The sequence below is a fragment of the Mya arenaria genome, chromosome 6 (assembly GCF_026914265.1).
Source record: "Mya arenaria isolate MELC-2E11 chromosome 6, ASM2691426v1".
NCBI classification, from domain to species: domain Eukaryota; kingdom Metazoa; phylum Mollusca; class Bivalvia; order Myida; family Myidae; genus Mya; species Mya arenaria.
Window position 1 is genome coordinate 29,153,549 of NC_069127.1, and position 26,906 is coordinate 29,180,454.

The following is a 26,906-nucleotide window of genomic DNA, read 5'->3' on the forward strand; positions in this document are numbered from 1 at the left end:
GATGTTCAAAAAAGGCAGAAACTCAATTGCACATATACTATTAGTAGCCACAAGGATGTTCAAGTTACGTAGTCTTTTAGTTCTATGAGAACGCTTAGTGGTCTTCAGGGTGGTCACTTGATGAAGAAACCTAATTATATAGGAAGCTTAGTGTGAAAGCGGATGTTCAAATAATTTGCTCGCCAAATGCTATGTCAACGCTTATTGACAAATTGTTATCACTATGTTCTGTTGAAAAGACAATAAGTGCTTGGACATATTAATATTTTATCTTGCTTCCCTTGATACCAGTGGCTATCATAAGGTATTTCTATTTTTCCTTCCAACTTGAAACTATTTATGATTAGCATATAAAGTATTTCAAAAACACAAATAATTAACGGTGACATATAATTTAAATATTGTCAAAAATAATACATTTTTATTTGTTTTTATAGTATGCATTTGACAGATTCAGCTTTACCAAACAATATATCGTAATTAAATATTGCTGAAATATTATTTACATTGTCAACGCCAATCTTAAAAAACAGAACTCGCTTAGAAGTCACCTAGAAATTATATACTAACGTGAACATTCTTTAAGTACTAAGCTATATTATTTTTTGCCAGATAATGCAGCACGGATTTTTTTTATATATCTAAGGAACTGGCTACTTCTTGCGTCTTTATGGAGTAAATGAATACCACATATGAACAAACATGAAACAGACATCCTTACTGAGCTCTGTTTAATAATGTGTTTCACATCTTGAAACCATGAGAATGCTACTGTTCAGTTGTAATAATGCATCTTATTCATCAAGAAAAATGAAATTGTTGATACATTTTTAATATCTACTCAATCAAAGATAAAAAAAACCCCAAAAAAACCATATAAATGACACTTAATGACAAGTTCGTAAGTACTCCATCAATTCGCCATACTGCTCAAATACAAAACAACAGAAATAATTTACTAATAGAATAAAGCTTTTGTATTCGCTAGAACATTTTAACATAGACATTGGAAAACATCACAGGTACTGTATATAGCTACTCAAGCAAAGATAAAAAAACAAACAAAAACAATGACACTTGATGACAATAAGTTCGTAAGTACTCCATAAATTCACCAACCTGCTCCAATTCATAACAACATAAATAATTTACTAATAGAATAAGGCTTTTGAATTCGGTAGAACATTTTAACAAAGACATTGGAAAACATCACATATACTGTTTATGGACAAATGGACAAATACCGCATACCATATCCTACAGTTGACCCGGTTCAATGTCACCGTGCGTTCATCCGAGAACTGCACATCCAGTACCGACACGTGCTTAGCAAAATAGCTGTAACGAAACTTAATAAACTCTTTCATATTAGAATAAAGATGAAACAATTATTATCAAAAGAAATGACCATACCAAGAGTAAATTGTCCATGATAATATATAAGTAAAGAAGTAAAAATGACAAAAAAACAACAACAAAAAAACATTCCGGTATTAAAGAAATTTGAAAAATAATAGGGTTGGAATGTACTGTACTGGAAATGTATCAATTTATTTTCTTTAAAATCCGACATATAAAGCAACTCTATCAACTCAAAACACAACCTCGAATGACGTATTAGAAAAGTGTTCAAAATATACTCTGCCACTCACGAGAAAATTCGTTATACTACTTATACTAATCAAACCATTAAACAATTGAACTTTGATCATATGGTTAATACAAATAACCAACAAAAACATTTGTTTTGTACATTTTTCTAACAAACGGTAGACGTATTGATTTATTTCATTTGGACTTTATTACCACCTTAAACACTTCATCAACTGTAATGCATCTATTAAACAGTTATAAGTACGACAAACACGTTTTATCGACGCAGAACAATGATCATATATATTAATGTAATATATTAAAAAAACTTAAATTGAAGTGATTAACCTTCAACTACTACCTAAATAGTGCATTGGGAAATATTTAAAACTGATAAAAAGGTTGTTACCGCGTATTGAAAAGCTGAATAAGCAAACATATTTAATTTTGGCGAGTAAGGATTTACTGCTATCATCTATCGTGTCATGAGGTAAAAATTCATTGTTTTTCTGCAGATTTCTTTCAAAATTAACTCAATATCCTGCATTAAAACCATTGATTTCGACAATTATTCAACTTTTTCGGTATATTAAACCAATTGTATTATTTGTGGTAAGTCTTATATAGGATTAACAGTGTATATTTTAAATAGCTAAAACAAGACATAGAAGAATGACAGCATCATTTGCTCAAAGCAATGATGAAAGGCACACCAACACCAATAATTATAACAACATGTACACTACAATATCGTAAAATGAAATTTGTAGCTATTACAAAGTAGCTTAAACGTAGGCAAAATGTAAGCATATCTAAACAGTATCTTAAAAAACAGTTTTGATCATTAAAAGTACACTACAATATCATTAAATGAAATCCACGGCTACTAAGTAACATTCGTTACACCAACAGAACTATTTCAAATGTTCCTTTAGTTATCAGCACAATATGTAAATACTGTTATTACGATGTATATAAGACAGGAAGATGAAAGCATATATTTACAGTATCTAAATTACTAACAATATTTAAATATTTAAATATTTATCATTAAATGAACATTTCAATATCGCTAAATAAAATACTGGCCTGCCGAATGCACCTTCATCGAAAAATAACAACAAAAAATATGAATGCAATGAACGCTATAATGGTTGTCAGGTTAGCGCTGTGGTTAGTGCACTCGCTTCTCACCTAGGCCATCCGGGTTCGATTCCCGGCCTGGGCGGATGCAAGTTTTGTTTGGGGTCATCAAGTCAGACAAGTGGGTTTCCTCTAGATACTCCGCTTTCCTCTACAACACAAGACCACACTCTCGTGCATCATCGTATCAACGAGAGGGATTAATATAAGTTGCAATAGCTTATTTCTCAATCGTTGTTAAATAAATAAGTTCAAAACTAAACTTTTATTGAATGCCATCAATATTTAGAATTTTGTTAAGCTCTTTTCTATTTCTGAAAAAAATACATGATGTAAAATAAAATTATACCGGATGGAAATTTTCACCTGCGATAATCAAGAATGTTAAAGTTACATCGTTTAACACATTTTTGTGTATATTTGATCTGTTCAAGAATACTTAAGGTTAGACTTCGAGGCAAAGGTCGTCTTTGTTTCTGCGGAGGACTTTAATGTGCTGGAGAATACCGCATATTTTTCGTGCACCAGACGGACTACTTTCCTCGTGCACAGGAAACTGATGGCGATAAAGAGGCCCTGGAATGTGTTAAATATTATAAACAAGTACCACATAACCTGCAAGTTGGCCACATTTGCAACAAAGGCAAACACCCATGTTAGACCCATGACTAGAGAGAGCTTGATGTTGATCAGCAACGAGCATGTGTTCTTTTTTCTCCTTGCAGCGGCTCCTTGCTTTCTTGCCCGGGCAATGTGCACGGCGGTAAAGATAAAAGAAGTCATGTCAAAGAGCTTAAACAGGGCAAGAGGTCCAAGAAAGAATAAGATTAGGCTATTGCGCGAACTAATCCAACATATGTTTCGCCCATAGTATGGTTTCATACTTGTATCTATATTCTCAAATTGCCCAAACTCTAATATCAAAGCCGCACAAACAATACACATTGGAATAACGAAGCCATAGAAACTGTAAAATAATAACGTTTTTCTCGCACTTTCGCTTGAACTTGGAGCGCTTACCTTACTTGAAAAGGTTTTCCACAAATCGAACGCAATAACGTTCATCCAACAAAAGGCTGCTAAAAAGAAATAATGGTCGCATATTGCCAGTATTTTACATACTAAAGGATAAGAAGACACTTCTGAAGAAATCAAGAACAACAATTGAGCTAGCAAAAGAGATACCACCATAGACATAAGGATTTTGCCTGGAGTATTTAGAAGTTGAGGAAAAGTGAGATAAACGATCACAGTCAAAAGAAGAGAAAGGATTGAAATTACAAGTCCGATCGTTGACAAGTACTCCTCTGACTTATCAAAGTTAAACGTGACCTGGACCGATTCACATTGAAAACAGGTATTGTTTAGACTATGGCAAATAAAAACATCTGTGCCAATCTGGTGGAATTGAGAGTCATTGTAGGTTTTCTGTGCCGATAAAATAAACAAGTTTGAATCGTTTGTAAATATATATTCAGCTGGATCTAGTTTCGCCCAGGTACAATAATGTCTGTCGGAATATTGTTGCATTTGTTTTTCGACTACAGCCTGTAGAATACAGCGACCTTTTCGTTGAAATGTAGTTGGTGGGCAAAACACCTCCCGACATTTGTCGTACATTATGTCGTATATTTCATCATAACTGCATTTCTTTGAATCAATAATTTTTCCATCTTTTTCAAATGTACCGAGATTAAGGTTCACTAGAAGCGTAAGACTTGCTAAACGATCGCCAGACCCCTCGGTTGGTTTTGGTATAATATCAGTATGAACTGATAAATCCATACAATAAAGCTTGTTCATGTCTACACCATTACACTGCGCGCAATGTTCGTTTCTATACTCGTTACCATATTCATCATAAACAAGGTTATAATGACCTTGTTCACATAAAACAATAAGCTTCACTTCTGACTTATTTCCACAGGTAGAAATCGGTGGCACCACTCCACATACTCTTTTCGTGGAATTGAACAACGGTGCAGTGAACGAAAGTCGACAATGTGGACTGAACGGTATCATACGGACATTAGTCATATTTTCAAAGCAAACATGTTCAGGCGACCAAAATAAAATGTTGTATTCAAAGTTGCAGTATGCACAGTACATATTTTTGTACATTATTTGCAAATAAGAGCCGTCCGAAACAGGTGTTTTCTTCATAAGATCCTTCTCAAAATGAAAGTCACTTTCGCAAAGGGATTTTGTTCGTGCTTCAGTCCAGTTTGGCGAACACTTGGAAACTAGCAAAACACCGTAATGACGATGTAAGACAAGTCCTCTCACCGTCTCGCATGAAAACTGGTCTGCGTTTATTTCAAAAGAGGTACTTTCGAGTGTCTGCTCAGTTAGAAATCCATCGCAACAATCGTTCATTAAAACACAGAGCTCGTCACAATTACAACTTTTGTCCGGATATGAGAGGCCCCTTCCACACGTCCGCATTTCCGCACACGTGTCTGAGTCGTATTCGAGGACGCTGAATGGATCGTAGTCGTCGTCCCTGCTGTAGCCCCATTGATGCGGGTGAGTCTTCTGCGAACGTACCACAAACGATGTCGGAAAAAGAATGAGAGTAACTACCAGCACCAAACCATCAGGACACATTGTGTTATTTTATGATAGACTGTAAATAAAAGACAGAAAACGTTTTATGAGTCCGTATGTAAAATCTTACGATTTAGAATTAATACACTGACAAGGGGCAGAATAATTTAAAACGTCGTGTACTTTTTTGGTTTTAGACGCCAATAGAAATACATATAAAAAACTGTAGAGTATCTGTTTTGAAAAATCGCATTTCTGATATCATTGTAAATAGTACAACGGAATCATACATGGACAAGCAAAGAAACGAAATAATAGCAATCAATTATGCCCATGTTTGAACTCTAAGTCTTAAGAGGCATTGAACGATCACCCTGTTTAAAAGCATATTGCTTAGGCCTAAGAGGCATTGAACAAATACCCTGTTTAAAGGCACATTGCTAAGGCCTAAGAGGCATTGAACAAACATCCTGTTTAAAAGAATACAGCTTAGGCCTTAAAGGCATTGAACAAACACCCTGTTTAAAGGCATATTGCTTAGGCCTAAGCGGCATTGAACAAACACCCCGTTCTAATGCATTTTGATTAGCCCTAAGAGGCATTGAACAAACACCCTGTTTAAAAGCATATTGCTTAGGCCTAAAAGGCATTGAACAAACAACCGATTTAAAGGCAAATTGCTTAGGCATAATAGGCACTGAAAAATATTCTGTTTTAAGGCACTAGGGTAAGGATTAAAAGACTTTGACTTAATAAACTGTTTCTTCGAACCAGTCATTACCATGATATATTACTTATGTATGCAAATGCAAATTGATATTGTGAGAAATTTTCAATCTTAACGAAAGTCTGACACATAACGGGGCAGGCCATTTTCTAAATCTTGTTATAATTTGTGGCCCAATTCAATTGTATTAAGATATAGTTTGTCAAAATATTTCTTTTGTATATTTAATAAAAATACGATCAAACTGAACTTATAACCAATCTAAAGACACATGGCTAAGGCCTAACATATAAAGCGTTGAATAGGAAGCACACAACGTATAAATTACACGGACAACCCAAGCATAATTATCTCATTATTTAATTCAATGTACTTTATAAAACTCATTTAAGCCACAACAAATTGATCATTTGTTCGTCGGATTTGCCGCACCTAAAATTCAAAAAACGAAAACAAAAACAAAAAACAACATTTTTTGCACCCGCACATACTTTTTGGCCACGCATATTATTTTTTGTTTACTTCTGAATTTCCTCTACTTTCTGAAGTTCTTTTACATAGAATTTAAACTTGCAACGTCGACTTCGCCTTTTTGAAGGTATTTCTATGCTTTACATTCTTTGCGAGCAAAATTTCCTCGTGTCAGGACAAAATCAGGTCCGGGTAACCGCAAAACAGCCGATATTTGTTGACAGTCTTTTTTGTCGGGGATGTTTTTCAGGTCGCACCGTTGTTATTTATTTCCGGTATTATTCAGGTTACTTTCAGTTATCGTAATGTAAAATACACGTTTTAAATGAGAATCAGTGTCATAGTCAATGGATTATAGTCTTCAGTAAACAACAACAGTTTCACAGTGCCGAAGGCAATAATTATTTATGTGTGTTTTAGTAAATCATTGTTTTGTACTCAAAATTTAGTGTTAAATAATAACTAAATCGGATTTTGAATGCAAAACTTATATTAAAATACACGGACACACGACTTACAACAATTGAACATGTTTTTGTGAGTAATTTTTAAATTCTTAAATGCATTTCTCAGTTTTCATATTACTCATAATTGTTATAAACAGATAAAAATAGTAGGACTTGTCAATGTTTTAAAATATCCCCCCATCCCCCCATCCAGTTTCCGGGGGTATACCAGGGTTAGCCGGGTGAATGTGGTGGATTTACCAGGGGTTGGCTGGACTGAAAGTCCAGTAAAGTGGCCTGTGATTAAAGTGGCCTGTTTCTTACGGGCATTAAAGCTATGGAGGCCGTCATGATATTCTTTTTCAAGGCACGGACCTTTAACCCGCAGGTTCATGACAAAGGCGAGGTCTTGAAAGGGAAACATCTTTATTCCACCACCTGCTCTTATATAATGACCGGTGCAACATTTGCAGATTTATTTGGTGCTGCTTTAATTATGATGTCCCGCAATTTAATCCACAATGTCTTTTTTTAAATTGCTCTCTGTGTTATTTACATTTTCGATCTTCCGCAATGTCAAAGTCACTACAACCTTATCATGTGCTTTAAGAGGTTCAAATTTAGACCTGACCCAATATTTGGAAATGCTCAAATGTTGAATTACTCTGGCAAGTCTAAAATGTTTTTGTGATAGTAAGTTACGGAATGAATACAAAACATTTGGTCTTCGAATAACTGCACGTTAACTATGAGGAATGTTGTCTTTACAATATATCCACGTTTAAATTGAACTTAAGAGTAAAACACTGGATCTTATTGCCATTTGTTAAATATTGAGACAGATTTTCATGTGATACAATCAAAACCTTTTCATTTATAACTGAGAACCTATGTTTGCAATTAAAAAGCATTTCTTGACATAATTGTATGATAAATTTGGTAAGAAATAAATGTTTTTATTTTTTTTAATTTTTCGCTTTGCGCTCGCCTCTGAAATACCTTAAATATAAAAAGAAGTTTGTTTTTTTTCGCTCGCTCGCTCCTACTTTTTTTTGCAAAATCCGTAGAACAAATGATCAATTTGTTGTGGCCTTATTTAAAATTTGATGTTCACCAAACAAACCTATATTTGTATTTTCAATGGGTATAAAAACGGAAATTTATTGTTTTTAAATTCTAAAATAGTCAAAACGATTTACCTGAAAATTGTTCAGCTTTCATCAAAGTTCTCCAGAAACGAATGCTAAAGTATAAACGGAAAACAAGCTTCTCGGAAATCAGAGATTTTACAATTTAACAATACCACTCCATAACAATATTATATAAGTTCGCTCTTTCACGCTTATAATAAGCAGAGTATTCCGTTGTTGCTCCTATCCAAAGATAGCCCTAGACAACCTTGAAATCTCCAAATGTTTCCCTTTCAAACTGGAGACGATGCTGACATGTATTTATAATGCTCCAGTATGAGCGCCAGCAAAGCTTTGATAATGGTAGACAAGTTGAGGTGAAATATGAGACTTTTTCTAGTTTCTTAAAAACTCCTGTCATATCCATCAGCGAGCGCCTTCACAAACGGAACTCTCCTGATTGGATCATTGTCGTGAAGTAACTGCTTTTTGCTGCTAATTCATAAATTATGATAAGAAAGTTCGTTTCTGGTGTTTGTATTTCTTATTTTTTTTCTTCTGGTTCTGTCAACGTATATTGCAATGTATCATGAATGCTTATAACTATCATTTTTGATAAAAAGAAAAACAAAACAGTATTTGTATTTCCTACATGATGGCAGATATATTTCTGCCTATCTATATAGATAATTGTGAAGGAGATTGTCTTCCGTGGTTGTCACTGCATTAAACGACAATGATCCTGATAATAATATCCGATGTGTATCCAATCACCTTCTATTTTACCAGAATGTTCAATTCTAATCATCATCATTCATACCAAATTATTATGAATCTGACAAATAAATGTTAAACCGGGAAATGACGGAAATGTATACTCAGCGTTCAAATGTTGTTTTCTTAAAAATATATGTGTTTATCCTTAAACACGTTATTATTTCATTTTTTACCAAAGTCATTTTTCGGCTTTAAATGTAAATGATACACTACGTTTTTCAAGCATTAAAGCTGCACTCTCACAGATTTACCGTTTTGACAACTTTTTTGATTTTTTTTGTGTTGGAATGAGCGATGTTTTGCGTAAATATCTGCAAACCAGTGATATAAGACTGCTGACAAAAGATCAGATCGCAGGTTTTGATATTTCCGTTCGAAAAATAATGTTTTATGGCTAATTGCGTTGGTTACGGTTTAAGAAAATTGTCTTGATTTCTGAACATTCACGATGCTCAAAAAGTATTAATTGACAAATGCCGGTATCATTTTTCATATCGCGTAAAACGATTCTAAGTAATGAATAACACCTGTATAACAGTTACTTTTTGGGACCATATTCAACACAATATGTAGGCATTTATTTCGTAGTCGAACTAGTTTTAGCCCTTAGTAGACTCGAGTTTTGGTGACTCTTGTTTCTCCGACCTTTCCTGGAAGGGCGCTTATCTCATCCTTTAAATGTTTTGAAGAGGGTATGGTTTGTTTGTGGTGTTTGTATCTGTGTATGTGATGTGTATATGTTTATATGTTTGTGTTCATAGTTCATTGTCATTTGTGTCCTTCGCCCTGTGCCCCTAAACAGGGTTTAATTTTGTCCCAGTATTTTTCTATGTACTATTAAGAAATCCAATGTCAACAAACTACTAGTATCGAATAAGGAATATTTTGTAATGTATCTATTTATTTAAAATTACAAGGTTACAAATAACTTAATTTGAAATGCAAACAAACAATGATTACATAAACATCATCAAGTTAAATAAGTTCTCTCTTGTTTGTGCAAAAATAAAGTCAAGTCCTTTAATTCCGTCATTCCAAAAACACATGAATACATTAGATATTATCATATGATGAATACCACAGAGGCGAACGAGTGAATTGCATTCATACATAGATTTGATTTCTTTACATTTCAATGTTTCGACAATATATTTTATCAACAGTAAATTGCCAGTGTAATCAATTTAATTAGTTTCTTCGGACATAAATACATAAAGATAGAAAATGATTTATTTTTGTCGAAAAGTGTTAGCTACCCTTTTAAAAAAATAAAAGTATTTTGGCTGTATTTTAACTCTATTCAGATGAAAATTGTCAACCTGGTGTTGAGTGAATTATAACAATATATATATATATAGATCCGTTATATAGATCCGTTATATATATATATATATATATATATATATATATATATATATATATATATATATATATATATATATATATATATATATATATATATATAAAGCATTAAAAGAATGAAATTTAAATTCATTCAACTAAATAAGTTTTAATAATAAACTAGTATCAATTTGAAGACAAACGTAATATAAATATAAAGACCCAACGCTAAATGAAAGTACCTTATTGAGTAAATTAATTATTACATCATCATAAAACAACGCAATTATGGTTAATTCTCAATTCTGTGTTTTACTCACTGTTTATGCAATTTCACCACTCATTATTTGTATGTATGTTATGGTTTTCTGAGGCTTACCCGCTTATTTACTGTATTCAATATTTTCTGCAATAAATTCTGGTTAAACCGAAACAACGCAATGGAACAGAAGCCAATACATTTTGTAAAACAAACCTATAATTTTCAATTGGCGTCTGGTACCCTTATACATCTCACAGTCTCGTTTCATTATTAACTTAAAAATTAAGAAGTGCTCATTTGCAACGCTCAATAATCCCATTCTTGATCATTAAGATTTTAATTCAAGTTATCTAACTAAAAACACACAAGTAGATGGAAATAAACAATTGTATTAATACAGTGATTATTATAAAACAAAATAAGAATAAAAACTAAGCAATTATTGTTGCCAAATTAATTGTTTACAAATAATAACACGTGATGGTTATATTAAACCGAAAACAAGACATAGCATTTATAGAAAGTTCAAAAATCATTGGTGATAACGAGTACTTAGTGCTAAAAATCATAGTGTGTCAATAAGTCATTTTGGACAATCTAGTTAAAATGGTAAAACAATGAATAACCAAATCGTATTTCACTATTTTATACATATACAAAACACAGGATCGATGGCTAATGATACTCCTAGATATTTGCATATCCCAAATGATTTTTATTCTCCCACCTCAGATTAGTAGATCCAAAAATTTGGTCATGCTAGAAATTCTTATCTTGCCCACGGTCAAAGATAAAACAAGTAACCGTATGGAAATCCTTTTTGTTTTCATCACACAATTACCTCCCTTGTTGAAGACCGTCGTCTTGTGGCAATATTCAAAATTCTAATAAAATATTTCCCGCTTCAAAAGTCACCATACAAAAGTTGTTAGGCTCCATTCAAGAAGTAATGCTGCACGCTCCCCAGAACTATTTAACTATTAACATAATCTAAATTACTGCGCGCATATCCATGACAACCACGAATAATTATATATCGATACGCACATTATTTTCACTACGCACCAAAGAGTTCCAACGCCAAAAAAAATTAGTTTTACCTTTGAGTGGGAGAACAAACATCTACCACAGCCGCTCGTGTAAACCTCGGTTCCGAAAAACACCTTACGCTCGGGTTGCGATGAACCTATCTTACACTCTCGGCGATGAAAGATACTTATTCTCTTAACTGCATTTATTTCGAAAATCGGTAACCAGAATTTGTATAAGTGAGGTCAAGATCAAGTGACTATATTTATTCCCGGCTATTAAATAAGCATCATGTGTTGATAAAACACACAAATTCATGTCAATTCCAAAGTGCCGATGTGTGTATTCCGATGTTTTCCGGTGTAAGCTATGTCTTATCACTTAAACACACAAAATTAAATATTTCTAAACATTCATGGAAGAGAAGTAGATAACGGGCTTGCACATCAGATAAATAACTTTTCTCTATTTTTCATCCCAAATTTTAACGAAAAATGATATCACAAGCGAATAAACAAAATACTTAACGGTTGAATGACAATTTTGCATGTCTTAACTGTATAAATTAAATAACTCAACGTGGTATTCATCGTTTTAGTAGCCTCACAGCTTTGACAATACTGTTCTTCATGGAGAATTCTGTTCCGAGCATATCTACTTAAGAAATATAAGACACCACTGAGGGTCATATGACATTATAAGGACCGGCCAGTTAACCACCGAAAGTGTATATAAACCGAGGCGTTAGCCGAGGTCCATACACCTTCGGGGGGGGGGGGGGGGGGGCTGACTGACCGGTCCTTATGGTGCCATATGGCCCGAAGTGGTGTCTTATATTTCTTATATGATACCGAACAATTTTCATTATCATTCAATATTTTTAAAGCGATTTAAATGTGTTTTATTGAACAAAGTTTTCGCCGTTGTGAAAATAGCAAGCCACACTTACCAATTGTATGACATCAGCGGTCTATATTAAATTTTTGGCGAGGTTCGAACCGGCCAAAAATATAATATGGACCGCTGATGTCATTAAAGTGGATTTTTATCAAAATACAGTGATATACGGACCGATCGAGTTTATATATACAAAGAAGGGACACATTTGTGTGAGGTATTATATATACATGTGTATTGAATGAGCAGATATACTTAATATGGTAATATATGTCATCAGGTTTTCAGGATTACAAAATAAATTATATATATTATATAATTTTAAAAACTAGCTTATAAGTTTTTCATAAGAAAGGCACTGTTTGTATTCACATTCCTGTCCAATCTTGAACAAAACACTCGGTTATTTTATTTTTTAACATACTAGCAAAGTACTTTTGAGTAACACTTTGTTGGTCCTCCAATTATTATAGATATCTATATCCATTGGTATCAATCCGAACTTATGTTTTCAAATTTTATACCCAATTCTTAACCATAATTATCCAATGTACAGTTTTATTTGTAACATTCTAAGCTCGCCATAGACAGTGTGCTATATTTATTTGTATAGTATGCTGTTTAATTCTGTTTAATAACAGAACGTCCTCTGTATTTAATAGTTCTGTTGTGTCTCCTTTCCCAATGTTACTGGTGATAACTTCTCACAACATGCTTGAAATTGTCGCGTTTTGCTCGCATCCTTCAAAATTGAGCAAAAACTAATCCGCTTCAAAAGTAAAAAAAAAATCCCGATCATTATGTTATATCTGAATTATGAAATGAAGCCGATTCGAAGGAATCTTTAAAATAGTAAATGTACACGTGTCTGGGTTGTAGTGTATGTACAATTTTCCGTGCAAATTGGGTATCTGTTTTACATATAAATATCACAATTTCATTCTTGTTTTACTCAGAATTGTCATCTCATTTTTGTTTCAAGCACCGACAACATTTGATTTCCATGAATTTCATATTCGCTTGGTAACAGTTTAAACAATGTGCAGCTTTCTTCTTGCGTACACGTAGCACTGATTGTTCGACTGTCTAGCACGCATTGGCCACGTTTGGGTTTAAAATTATGCGGACATAGAATCTCTCGCATATATTGTACTTGTAGTCATAAACGTCTGAGCTGCCAAACTGTATTACATTATCGTCTGGATGTTATGATAGCGGCATGATTTTCTCACGAATCAGGTCAAAAATCTTAAAAGCATAAATCACTAAGATGTTTCTTTTTCTGTTGAATTTGCAAGGTGTCTAATGGCATAACATTCATTTCTGTACAACTTAGTATAAAACTGTACTACCACATAGTATTGACAATTTTTGCATGATTGTGCTAGGATATTGTCTGAGCATTTCTGCAAGAAAACAAGCCGTTTAAAGAGCAGTAACTAAACTCTATGATTAAAACGTTCAAGACATAGTTTCATGGTTGAAAAATGATAAAAAAAAACATGGGAGTGGAAACAGTTGCTTATGCCTGTTGGCTGCAATATGGCTTGATCCTACTGCATCCCACGGGAAGTTTAAAAGGCAATTTACAAGCCTACGGAGAGTAAACCATATCATTAATTGAGGTTTTAATTCAAAGAGATTATCTTGTTCATAAAAATGGCTGTGTAATATCAATATTTTACATCTAAAACATTGCACTACCGAGAGAAAAGAAGGAACTGGAGTTAGTCCGAATAAATCAGCGCTCCCTGTGCGTTGTTTAGCTTCGGTAACATAGAATCATTCAAAAGGAGGCTCATTAACTTGACTTATCATATCAATATCCGATGATAATTAGAGCCGATGAGGCATTAGATGGCATTCTATTACATTCAAATGGTTATTTCTTTTCGTCTTGGACATTGTTCATATAAAGTAACCAATGCTACCTTTATGCAAGAGCGGTTGCAGACTTCCTTAGTTGGAGGCATCGTGATATATGGTATTATGTTTCAACATACTATTACAGATAAATGTCTACAAACAATGGTATTGAATTGCAAATGAGTGCTAGACATTTCGAAATACATCTTCATCATTTGATAAACACCAAAAATTGACATTCGGAAATTCTCGGCCATTTTCCAATACAAGAAATAATAATATTAATTGATAATAGTGGTTTGCGTGTATTATTTATATCTAGACTTAAATGGATTTTTTTGAATAAATAATGAAGATTCACCAGAGTTATCTCATTAACTTAAACTGCTTAATTATATCTTCTTGCAGTGTACCTAAATGTAAAGATTTCTGACCTTGTAAACCGTCCATATACATCCAAGGTTGTTTTCGATGGTAAATTGCCCAGTTGTTCCGAATGCGACATGTATCCAATCGATGATAAATGAACCCTGATTGTACCATTACAATTGTTAGTGAGTATTTGAATCCCATAAACAGGGCTATTGGTCTAATTCATGATGAACGCAGCCTCATTGTGACATATCGTTTGGCTGTTTGTATTTTGATTCGTTATCGAGGACCTGCTCATGAATTTGCTTAATCCTCAAATGATTCCCTATTTTCGGTGATTATAGAAACTGTTCGAACATATTTTTACCATCACATTGTATAACTATCAACTATTATTAATGTGAAAAACTACATAAACAAGCCCAGTAGCCAAAAGTTTAAACATAAACCCCGTTTAATGGAACATGGTAAACGCCAAAGACATAGAACACAATAACAAAAAAATCACATACAAGAAACATGGAACAACAACACAAAACTCCGCAAACAACACATAGGATATATACTATATAAAATATCAGGTATGTTTATCAAGGATTGTTAGGTACCGCCTTGGAACGGTCAGTAAAATGTAAAATTACTGGGTATTTTAACCAGCTTACGGGAACAAACCTCACTCTTATCCCAACAATCTTGAATAAAGAAAAAAACGTAAAAGGTAAATCTTATCAAAGTATTTATTAACTTTAGTATACTTAATAATTACGACCCTTCTAGTGATCAATGGAAAAAGTTCTCCATAACATAAATGTTTTCAATTTAAACACCTAGAATTTGTTTACCAAAATTCAAATGAACTCTAACTCTAACCTAATTCAATTAATTCAACAAAGAATATATACGTTTATGAACTAAATACAAAACATAATGTGTTAAGTAGCAATATATTTCATTCATCCGAAGCAAGTTTTAGCACCGGAGATCTATAAGCTTCGCTTTGTTGAATAAGTTGTTTTTTCAAAATTATAACTATTTCTTGTTTTAAGAAATTAAAAAAGCTCAGTTATATATTGCATTAATTTAATCGCCGAAATCTATGTTAACGCTTATTGGCCAACTGGATTAAGTGTTGCCACTCCGTTGATTTGGAAATGCTTTGATGATTCCCGGATGTTTACTTTTAAAGATGCACTGTTACTCCCAAACAAGATTTACCACAATTAATAATATTGTTTTAATATTCAAAAAAGGATGAATAAATGTCGAAAAATGGTTCTTATAAAAGAAACGAATATCGAGTTAAATTTGAAAGAAATGAGCATAAAACACAGTATTTCTACCTTATAAGTCTATAGTAGACCACAGTAAATCTTTTAGCATTCACCAATCATTTAATATTTTTGCACTTTCTGCTATTAAATACACGGTTACAATCTCGTTATCAGTAGTTAATATTTTCCTTAAATGCATTATTTAGTAAGTAGTTTAAGGTTTTTCAGTCAAAATTTATGTTTGTTAAACATGTTTATGTATTGATTTTGAATGAGAGTGTCACTTTAAATGCATTTTACATACTGTAACATAATATGTTGTTATTCAGGTCTATGGAAACACATTATGTGCACAGGGATGTTAAACTATCGTAGGCAATTAGTCTCATGAAAACCCTTAGTTGGCACACGGACTTTTTATATAATGTCGTTTTCAGGTCTACCGCTACTTTATCCCTTTCCGTCAAGGATAACGGCTGCAAGTTCAAGATGAACTAATTTTAACTTGAAATGTTTTTTTTTTTTATTTCTAAAAATAACTTTGACGAAAAGACGGAATGGCAGAGTTCCCCTAGACAGTTCTGGTTTTAATTACATAAAATAAACTTACATTTTGCTTCAAACTTGCAAAATATTTATGATGATCATATTAAGTATTTCCAAAACAAAATCAATTCTCGTGACATATTTTCTTTGTAATAGTATTGAAAAAACAACAGCACTGTTTTGTTATAATAACTTTTTAACAGTTTCGGCCTAAAGTTTTGATCGAATAAGGTGGTGTTATCTGCAACAAATTGATGTATCTATTTCATGACAACTTCGAAGTAAAAACTATAAGCAGAAATAGAATGTCCCATTCACTCCATATATGTAAAATAAATAATCCTTGAATGCACATAAATCGGTTAGTACCCACATAATTATCTTACTGGGGTGAACTTTCTATGTTTGTACTAACCTATATTTACTTTGGCCAACTTAACTAAAGTTGCACTAAAGAATAAAGAAAAAAGATAAGGTATTTACCGATCTCCGTTTCATACTACTTTAAAACCTTGAATAATACTGGAATAATTATGAAGATAAAATATTTGACATTCTAAATATTAACTTGATCATAGATTAGAACAAATACTTCTACCGTTAGTTACGGGGTTAGTAAGAGACCTGATCATAGATATGCGGGGAGCAGAAAACCATATCAGGTGAGAGAGAAGATGGACGCCGAATATGGTTTTGTGCGTCCCGTTTATCTCATATCGGGTCACATACTTAGCCCAAAACTTATTATATCAGCTGCTTATTACCGATGAAAAACCAACACCGATAAAAGTATTTCAATTTTTATTGAAACTATTGTCGCAATTCAGGTATATATTTTTATTTTTAAGTAGCTTAACAGAGGACGTAGCAAAACGTAAGCCGCTGAAGATCAAAACAATTCAGACAGTATGTATAAAAACAAATGTTCACTTCAATATCACCAAAAATATACATGCCTGCCGTATGCAGAGTATCTTCTACGCTACACCGACGGTAGTATTCAAAATTTGATTTCATTTATTTGCACACACACGCACGCACGCACGCACGCACGCACGCACGCACGCACACACACACACACACACACATATATATATAATGTAATATATAATTTATATATATATATATAAGCAGATATATATATAATGTTTTACAAAGTAACTAAAATTAAGCCAGGACGTAAGCATATCTAAACATTATCTTAACATCCCAACAGTATCATAAAATATACACTTCAATATCACTAAACAAAATACTGGCTTGCCGAGTGCCGATAAGAAATATCAATGTCGTAGGCATTTCGTTCAATGCCTTTGCTATATGTGATTTATATATATATATATACATATTTAAAATTTAAACGGATGTCGATGTTATGAAAAGGACTATAAAATTACAGCAAATGAAAATTTCATCGATGATATTAAAGTATGTTTTAGCTACATTGTTTAGCACTTTTTTGTCTTATGCATATCTGTTCTGTTCATGTAAATTCATATAGCCTGTGAGGTGGTTTTCGAGACAGAAGTTGTCTGCGTGTCTGCAATGGACTGGCGGAAAGTAAATGTGCTGAAGAGTACCTCATATTTCTCGTGTACCAACCGGCCCACTTTTCTCGTGCATAGAAAACTGATGGCGATGAAGAGGCCCTGTAGTGTGTTGAATATTATGAACAAGTACCACATAAACTGCAAGTTTGCCACATTTGCAACAAAGGCAAACACCCATGTTAGACCCATGACTAGGGAGAGCTTGATGTTGATCAGCAACGAACACGTGTATTTATTCCTCCTAGCAACGGCTCCTTGTTTGCTTGCTCGAGCAATGTGCACGGACGTAAAAATAAAAGAAGTTATGTCGAAGAGCTTGAAAAAAGCAAGCGGAGCCAGAAAAAATATTATTAGACTATTGCGCGAACTGATCCAACATATATTTCGACCATAGTATGGTCTCACGCTTGTTTCTAAACTATCAAAATCCCCAAACTCTAAGATCAAAGCCACGCCAACAATTATCAATGGAACAACCCAGCCATAGATACTGTAAAAGAACAACTTTTTCCTCGCACTTTCGCTTGAACTTGAAGCAGTAAACCTACTTGAGAAAGTTTTCCACAAATCGAATGCGATTACGTTCATCCAACAAAAGGCTGCCAAAAAGAAATAATGATCGCATATTGCCAGTATTTTGCATGCTAAAGGATAAGAAGACACTTCTGAAGAAATTAAGAACAACAATTGCGCTAGCAAAAGAGATACCACCAAACACATAAGGATCTTTCCTGGAGTATTGAGAAGCTGCGGAAAAGTAGAATAAATTATCACAGTCAAAAGAAGAGAAAGGATTGAAATTACAAGTCCGATCGTTGACAAGTACACCTCCGACTCATCAAAGTTGAACCTAACGTGGACCAAATCGCACTGAACACAGGTATTGTTTTCACTGTGACAGATAAAAACGTCTGTGCCATTCTGGTGGAATTGAGACTCGTTGTAGGTTTCCTGTGCCGATGGAATAAACAGTTTGGAATCGTTCGTAAATGTATATTCAGCTGGGTCTAGTTTTGCCCATGTACAATTATGTAAGTCTGAATATTGTTGCTTTTGGTCTTTCATGTGAAAATGTGCATTTAAAGTGTGTGGGATGCAGCGACCGTTTCGAAAAAATGTAGGTGGTGGGCAAAACACCTCCCGACATTTATCATACACTAAATCGTATATTTCATCATTGTTGCATTTCCTGGAATTAATGATTTCTCCATCCTTGTACGCTGTATTGAGATTAAGGTCGACTAGCAGCCTTAGACTGTCCCCATGTCCCCCGCCCATCGCAGTTAGGATCCCCCTATTAGCCGATTCAGGATTTGTGCAATAAAGCTCGCTCATATTTACTCCATTACACTGCGCACAATGCTCGTTTCTGTACGTTTTACCATATTCATCAAAAACAGTGTAATAACGACCGTGTTCACAAAGGCCAATAAACTCCACTTCTGAGTTATTGGCACATTTGGAAATTGGTGGCACCAGTCCACAGATTCTTGGCGAAGGATTAAACATCGGCGCAGTGAAAAAAAGCTCACAATCCGGACTGAATGGTAATAGGCGTACATTTGTTATATTTTCATAGCATTCATATTGTGGTGACCAAAATGAAATATCATATTCAAAGTTGCAGTAAGCGCAGTACATATTTTTGTACGTTATTTGCAAATAAGAGCCGTCCGAAACAGGCGTTTTCTTCATTAGATCCTCCTCAAGCTGAAAGTCACTTTCGCATAGACGTTTTGTCTGTGTTTCAGTCCAGTTTGATGAACACTTAGAAACCATCAAAACACCGTAAAAGTCTGTGTTCATGTCAAGACCCTCAACTCTCTCGCATGAGAACTGGTCTGCGTTTACTATAGGATAGTTACCCCCGAATGACTGATCGGTTACAAAATCATCGCAACAATCGTTCATATATACACAGAGCTTGTCACAATGGCAGTTTTTGACCGGATATGTGAGGCCGTTTCCACACGTCCAAGAGTCAGTGCAAATGCCGGGGCCGTATTTAAGGAAGCTGAAGGAATCGTAGTCGCCAAATATCGGGTAGTAGTGCCATGGCGTTGTAGGAGCCGTCTGTCCATGTACCATTAACGATGACGGTAAAAGCATAAGAGAAGCGACCATCATGACGCCATCAATATTCATGGTGCTTATACCAAAAAACTGAAAAATAAAATACAGGAAACATTTTTTTATGAAATATCTTCCGATTGGTATTTTGAACGATAGAAAGATTGCAAAAGGTATTTGAATCGCCGTGTACTTTTTGGTTGTAGACGACAAAAATCAGGCATTGAACAAAATTAAACCAATTATGGCAATAGTAAATTGAATATTTTTGCTTTATGTTTTACTGATAAAACTGTAAAAATATCTTTCTTCATTGGAAGAACTGCATATCTTTTATCAGTTTAAATAGTACAGAGGAGACTTACAAGTAGCGAAAGAAAAAAAACAAAGCCCCTGTTAAGAGGCACACGGCTAAAGCCTAGCAGGCACTGAATAATAGACCCTGATTAAAACCACGAGGCTACGGCTTAACATGCTCTGAACAAAGAGTATGTTTAAATGCACCATGCTGATATTTATGAGAACAACTACAAAAACTAGCTCAGTAGCAAACAGTTTTAACATAAACCAGGTTTAATGGCACTGGGTAAACGCCAAAGACATAAAACATAAAAACAAAAAATCACAAACAAGAAACATGGAAGAACAGCACAAAACTCCACACAAGCACATTGCATACATACTATATATATATATATATATAACTAGGTATGTTTATCAAGGATTGTTAGGTACCGCCTTGGAATGGTCAATAAAATGTAAATTTACTGGGGGTTTAAACAGTTTAAGTGCACTTATTATGCTTGAAAAAATACCCTGTTAAAAGGCACATGGCTTAAGCATAACATACTCTAAAAAATACTCATGATAATGCCTAACAGGCACAGAGCAGAGACCATGTTTAGAATCACAAGGCTAAGGCCTAACATGCATAACAAAAATACCATGTAAAAAGGCACTATGTTTAGGCCTAACAGCCACTGCACAAAGAACCCGTTAAGACGCCCCATGATAATGCTTAACATGTACTGGACAATAACCCTGTTTAAAGGCACAAAGATCAGGCCTAACAGTCACTGAACAACGACCTTGTTAAGAGGCACAATACTTAGACCTAACAGGCGCTGAACAAAGACCCTATGCGGAGGCACTATGTTATGGCTTTACATGTACTAGACCAAAATCCTGTTTTAAGACACAAAGATTTGACCTAACAGGCACTGAACAAAGACCCTGTTTAAAGGCACCGGCTAAGGCTTAACAGGCAGAGAGCAACGATCCTGTTTAAAAACGCAAGGCCATGGCCTTACAGGCAATTAACAAATACCATGTTTTAAGGCACCATGATAATGCTTTACATCCTGTTTAAAGACACAAAGATTAGACCTAAAAGCAATGAACAAAGATCCTGTTAAGGCGCCCCATGATGATGCTTTACATGTACTGGACAAAACCACTGTTTAAAGCAAAAAGAAAATACCTTACAGGCACTAAACAAAGACCCAGTTAAGACGCCCCATGATGATGCTTTACATGTACTGGACAAAAACCACTGTTTAAAGCAAAAAGATAAGACCTTACAGGAACTGAACAAAGATCCTGTTAAGACGCCCTATCATGATGCTTTACATGTACTAGACAAAAACGACTGTTTAAAGCAAAACGATAAGACCTAACAGGCACTGAACAAAGACCCTGTTAAGACGTCCCATGACGATGCTTTACATGTCCTGAACAAAACCCCTGTTTAAATAAAAAATATAAGACCTAACAGGCACTGAACAGAGACCCAGTTAAAGACGCCCCATGACGATGCTTTACATGTCCTGGACAAAACCCCTGTTTAAATAAAAAATATAAGACCTAACAGGCACTGAACAAAGATCCAGTTAAGACGCCCCATGACGATGCTTTACATGTCCTGGACAAAACCACTGTTTAAATAAAAAATATAAGACCTAACAGGCACTGAACAAGGAACCTGATTTAAAGCACCCGGCTAAGGTTTGACATGTCTTCGCAATAAACACACAACCTACAAATTTAACAGACAACCTACATATAATAATCTCATCTTTCAATTAAATAATTTTGTTAAGTATTTATTTATAGTTTGATTTGTAGTAAACATACCGTTATTTGTACAAAAACTCAACTTTTTTATATCATCATAAAGGCAAAATGCATTACCTGTTGGTCATCCTACATACGAATTTTCTTTGGAATTAAATGGTCTAGAATAACCTAGGATATCCGAAATTATAGCATCTCTTTAATCAGCAATGTTGTTTGTGTTTTTTTCAAAATGATCAACAATATTCCTCAGTAACAATCCTAAGAAACTTCGCTTGCTTACATTAAAAATTAATCCGAATATTTCGTAATTGTTCCTATCCAAACTAATTCCTAAACGTCTGTGCAGCGCCTCAAGACTATACGTTCATAGCTTGCAATCTAGAGATCGTTTATTTGCTTGATGGCTTATCAGACGTTTACGAACTAAATATTATGTGAAAATGATTTGCAGGTATCTAATGTTTCTGACAGAAATTTTACCAAACCCTTTGAACTTCAATTGCAATTCATAAAATATTATTTGAAGCCATTTATATTTTTAGGTGCATGCTTCCAATCTTGCGGATAAAAAAGCATCCAAACTTCTTCTGGCATCCTTATAAATTATTCGGCAAATTCAATAGAAAAATAGTGGAAACGGTTTATCTAAATAAATATTTATTTTAAATATGTCGTCTGCAATCTCTAAATTGAATGAAATATACTTTCATAATCATAGACATAACTTCTGCAATGTTGTTGGAGAAGATACCAGAGTTAAGTTTACCATGTTGACAAAAATTGTTGGAAGAACCAAACATAAAATCAGCAAACAATGGTCTTACAAATCGTTTCCGGAATGTGCTCAGTCCATAAAAACGCAAACATTTTCCGCACAATTAACAGTGACAATATAAAATCAATCTATTTCTTTGTAGTAGAAGTTAGTTAATAATATGTATATGTTATTGTTTTTTTATATTGCCGAAGATTCATACATATTAAGCGTTTTGATTTCATTAAAAGTTAACTGATGTAATTAGTAGCAAAATAAAAAGCTATCCTTTTTTCTGATTTTTGGCTACCATGACATGATGAAAACAAAAACTACTACTACTACTACTACTACTACTACTACTACTACTACTACTACTACTACTACTACTACTACTACTACTACTACTACTACTACTACTACTACTACTACTACTACTACTACTACTACTACTACTACTCCTACTACGACTACGACTACGACTACTACTACTACTACTACTACTACTACTACTACTACTACTACTACTACTACGACTACGACTACGACTAAGACTACGACTACGACTACTACTACTACTACTACTACTACTACTACTACTACTTCTTCTACTACTACTACTACTACTACTACTACTACTACTACTACTACCACCACCACCACCACCACCACCACCACCATCATCACCACCACCACCACTACCACTACCACTACTACTACTACTACTACTACTACTACTACTACTACTTCTGCTTCTACTACTTCAGCTGTTCTTTTCCTTGGGCTGGGTGTACAAAGACATAAGGTTTTGGTTACATGTTTACTGTGTTAAGTCCGATTGACAAGAGCTATGAAAGTGTACAACATCAATTTATAATAAACAATACATGCAATAGAGTTTATGATTAAAGGGAAGTAATGCAATTTAACTCATTGTCTATTGGAGTGTTTATTCATGAATTTAATTGAAGGAATCAGTTTTCATACAATTTCCCTTTAGAAAGCAAATTAAAGTTCTGCAGTATACAAAAGGAAAACTGTTATTTCAACCAGCACATTTTCTGTATGAAATACCTAGGATTGAATCACAGTGATAACAATTGATAAAATATTAGGTGTGCTTGGAGAGGAACAGTTTCTGGGTTTTCCCTGGTAGATAACTGTCCCGGTTATTGGTTTAATTTTCTCCATAGGTCGTAGATCTTGATAATTGTGCTTGACACTTCATTTTTCACCCATTAAATTTATCAACATACTAGGTTTAATTGGAGCTGTTTTTCATTTGAAACATTAGATTAAATGTTAAATGAACACATGTGTTTAATGTTATTACAAATCCATGGCTGAGTTTCCACAGTTTGTCTAATTCACACAAAACTAAATAAAAAACAGATTATATGAAAATAACAAAATATGAATATTTACACTATAAATGCCGTAGTAAAAAGGCACCATACTAAGCCCTAACAAGCACTGAACAAAGACCCTGTTTAGAGGCACCATGATAATGCTTTGCATATAATGGACAAACCCACGTTTAAAGGCACATAGATAAGACTTAACAGGCACTTAACAAAGACCCAGATTAAAGGCACCATGCTAAGGCCTAACAGACAGAGAGCAAAGACCCTGTTTAAAGACTCAAGGCCAAGGCCTAACAGGCCTTACACATACTATGTTCTAAGGCACAATGATAATGCTTTACATGTACTGGACAAAAAACCTGAATAAAGACACAAAGATAAGACCTAACAGGCAGAGAGCAAAGACCCTGTTTAAAGGCACCATACTAATTATTTACATATACGGGACAAAACCCCTGTTTAAAAGCACCATCCTAAGCACATAAATAAGACCTAATAGGCACTGAACAAAGACCCAGCTAGGAAGCCCCATGATGATGTTTTAGATGTACTGGACAGAAACCCCTGTTTAAAGGCACCATGCTTAGCCCTGACAGGCACTGAACAAAGACCCAGCTAGGAAGTCCCATGGTGATACTTTACATGTACTGGACAGAAACCCCTGCTTAAATGCACCATACTAAGCCATAACTGGCACTGAAGAAAGACCCAGCTAAGAAGCCCAATGATGATGTTGTACATGTACTGGACAAATACCCCTGTTTAAAGGCACCATACTAAGCCCTAACAGGCACTGAACAAAGACCCAGCTAGGAAGCCCCATGATGATGTTGTACATGTACTGGACAAAAAAACCCTGTTTCAAGGCACCATACTAAGCCCTAACAGGCACTGAACTCAGCTAGGAAGTCCCATACTGATGATTTTCATGTACTGGACAAAAGCCCTGTTTAAATGCACATAAAATAAGACCTAATAGGCACCGCACAAATACCCTGTTTAAAAGCACCCGGCTAAGGATTTACATGTCTTGACCAATAAACACACAGCCTACAAATTTTACAGACAACCTACATATAATAAACTCATCTTTTAATTTAATAAACTTTGTTAAATATTCATTTAAAGCTTGATTTATAGCAAAAAATACCGTTATTTGTACAAAAACTTTTTTATATCATCATCAAGGCAAAACGAATTACCTGTTAGTTATCCTACATACGAATTCTCTTTGGAAATAAATGTTCTAGAATATTCTAGGATATCCGAAATTACAGATTCTCTTTATTAAATAAATAATGTTGTGTGTTTTAATTCAAAATGATCAACAATATTCATCTGTAACAATTCTAAGAAACTTCGCTTGTTAAAATGAATAATTAATTCAAGTATTTCCTTATTGCTCCTATCCATACTTATCTCTTAAATTATATGCAGCGCCTCAAGGCTATACGTTCATAGCTTGTAATGTAGAGATCATTTATTTGCTTAATGGTTTATAAGGCGTTTACGAACTAAATATTTTTAGAAAATGTTGGCATGTCTATTACTTGTAAATTGCTGTGTTTATGTTTCTGACGGAAATTTCACCAAACCCTAAGAACTTCAAATGCAATTCATTTTATATTAATTGAAGCCATTTATATCGATTTGAAACAATATAAGGTACATGCGTTCAATCTTGTGGTAAAAAATACATCCAAACTGCTTCTGGTATCCAAATAAATTATTCAGCAATTTCAATAAAAAAAAATAGTGGAAATGGTTTATCTAAACAAACGACAGAATAAACAACGCATTAAATATATTTAATGAGGGTCATCCAATCGACTACCAAACTACAATTATACCTTTGCTGATGTCTTCTCAAAGTTAATGTCCGATTAGAATTAACCAATATGGGCTTGACACCAAAACTCAGGAATGACCGTGAACATATAATGATTTTACATTTTTCGTCTCGACTGTAAATTGAATGAAACATACTTTCACAATTAGAGAAATAACTTGTGCAGTGTGACTGGAGAAAATACCAGAGAAAAGTTTTTTTACCATGTTGACAAACATTGTTGGAGGGACAGTGAATCAAAACATAAAAACAACAAACCGTGGCCTTACAAGCTGTGTTCTGATGTGCTCAGTGCATAAAAAACGTAAACATTTTCAGCACAATTACACAGTAACAGCGACAATATACAATCAATCTGTTCTTTTGCAGGAAAAGTAAGTTAATTATATGTATATCTATATGTTATTGCATTTGTTTTAAATATTGACAAAAGTACGTACATACTACGCGTTTTGATTTCAATAAACGTTAATGGATGCAAATAGTATAATAAATAGGTATCCCCTTTCCTACTACTACTGTTATATTCCTTGGGATGGGTATGAGATGTACAAAGACACATGGTTTTGGTTACAGGTTAACTGTGTGAAGTCTAATTTACAAGTGCTATGAAAGTGTCAGTTTATAATAAACAATACATGCAATATAGTTTATGACTAAAGGGAAGTAATGCAATTTAACTCATTGTCTATTTGAGCGTTTAAGTAGTGTAAATAACACAACTACTATCACCACTACTACTACTACTGCTACTACTGCTACTGCTACTGCTACTTCTACTACTACTACTACTACTTCTACTACTACTACTACTACTACTACTAC

General features: G+C 34.1%; 2 protein-coding genes across 3 annotated transcripts; both read right to left on the bottom strand.

The window, feature by feature from the left end:
- Window positions 1-3,165: 3,165 nt before the first annotated feature.
- On the bottom strand, window positions 3,166-5,343 carry LOC128237682 (probable G-protein coupled receptor Mth-like 11). The gene has a single exon (XM_052953267.1). The coding sequence runs from the start codon at window positions 5,341-5,343 to the stop codon at window positions 3,166-3,168; it is 2,178 nt and encodes a 725-aa protein (XP_052809227.1).
- An 11,896-nt stretch (window positions 5,344-17,239) lies between these two features.
- Window positions 17,240-25,532, bottom strand: LOC128238393 (adhesion G protein-coupled receptor E1-like). Of its 2 annotated transcripts, none has more exons than XM_052954282.1 (2): window positions 25,435-25,532; window positions 17,240-20,131 (listed from the first exon to the last, which is right to left on the bottom strand). In XM_052954282.1, exon 2 carries the CDS (start codon window positions 20,111-20,113, stop codon window positions 17,912-17,914), a length of 2,202 nt encoding a protein of 733 aa, XP_052810242.1. In that variant the 5' UTR covers window positions 20,114-20,131; window positions 25,435-25,532; the 3' UTR covers window positions 17,240-17,911. The 2 variants fall into 2 exon arrangements, with proteins under 2 accessions (XP_052810242.1, XP_052810241.1); XM_052954281.1 differs by lacking the exon at window positions 25,435-25,532 and adding an exon at window positions 22,229-22,476.
- Between the last annotated feature and the right edge of the window lie 1,374 nt (window positions 25,533-26,906).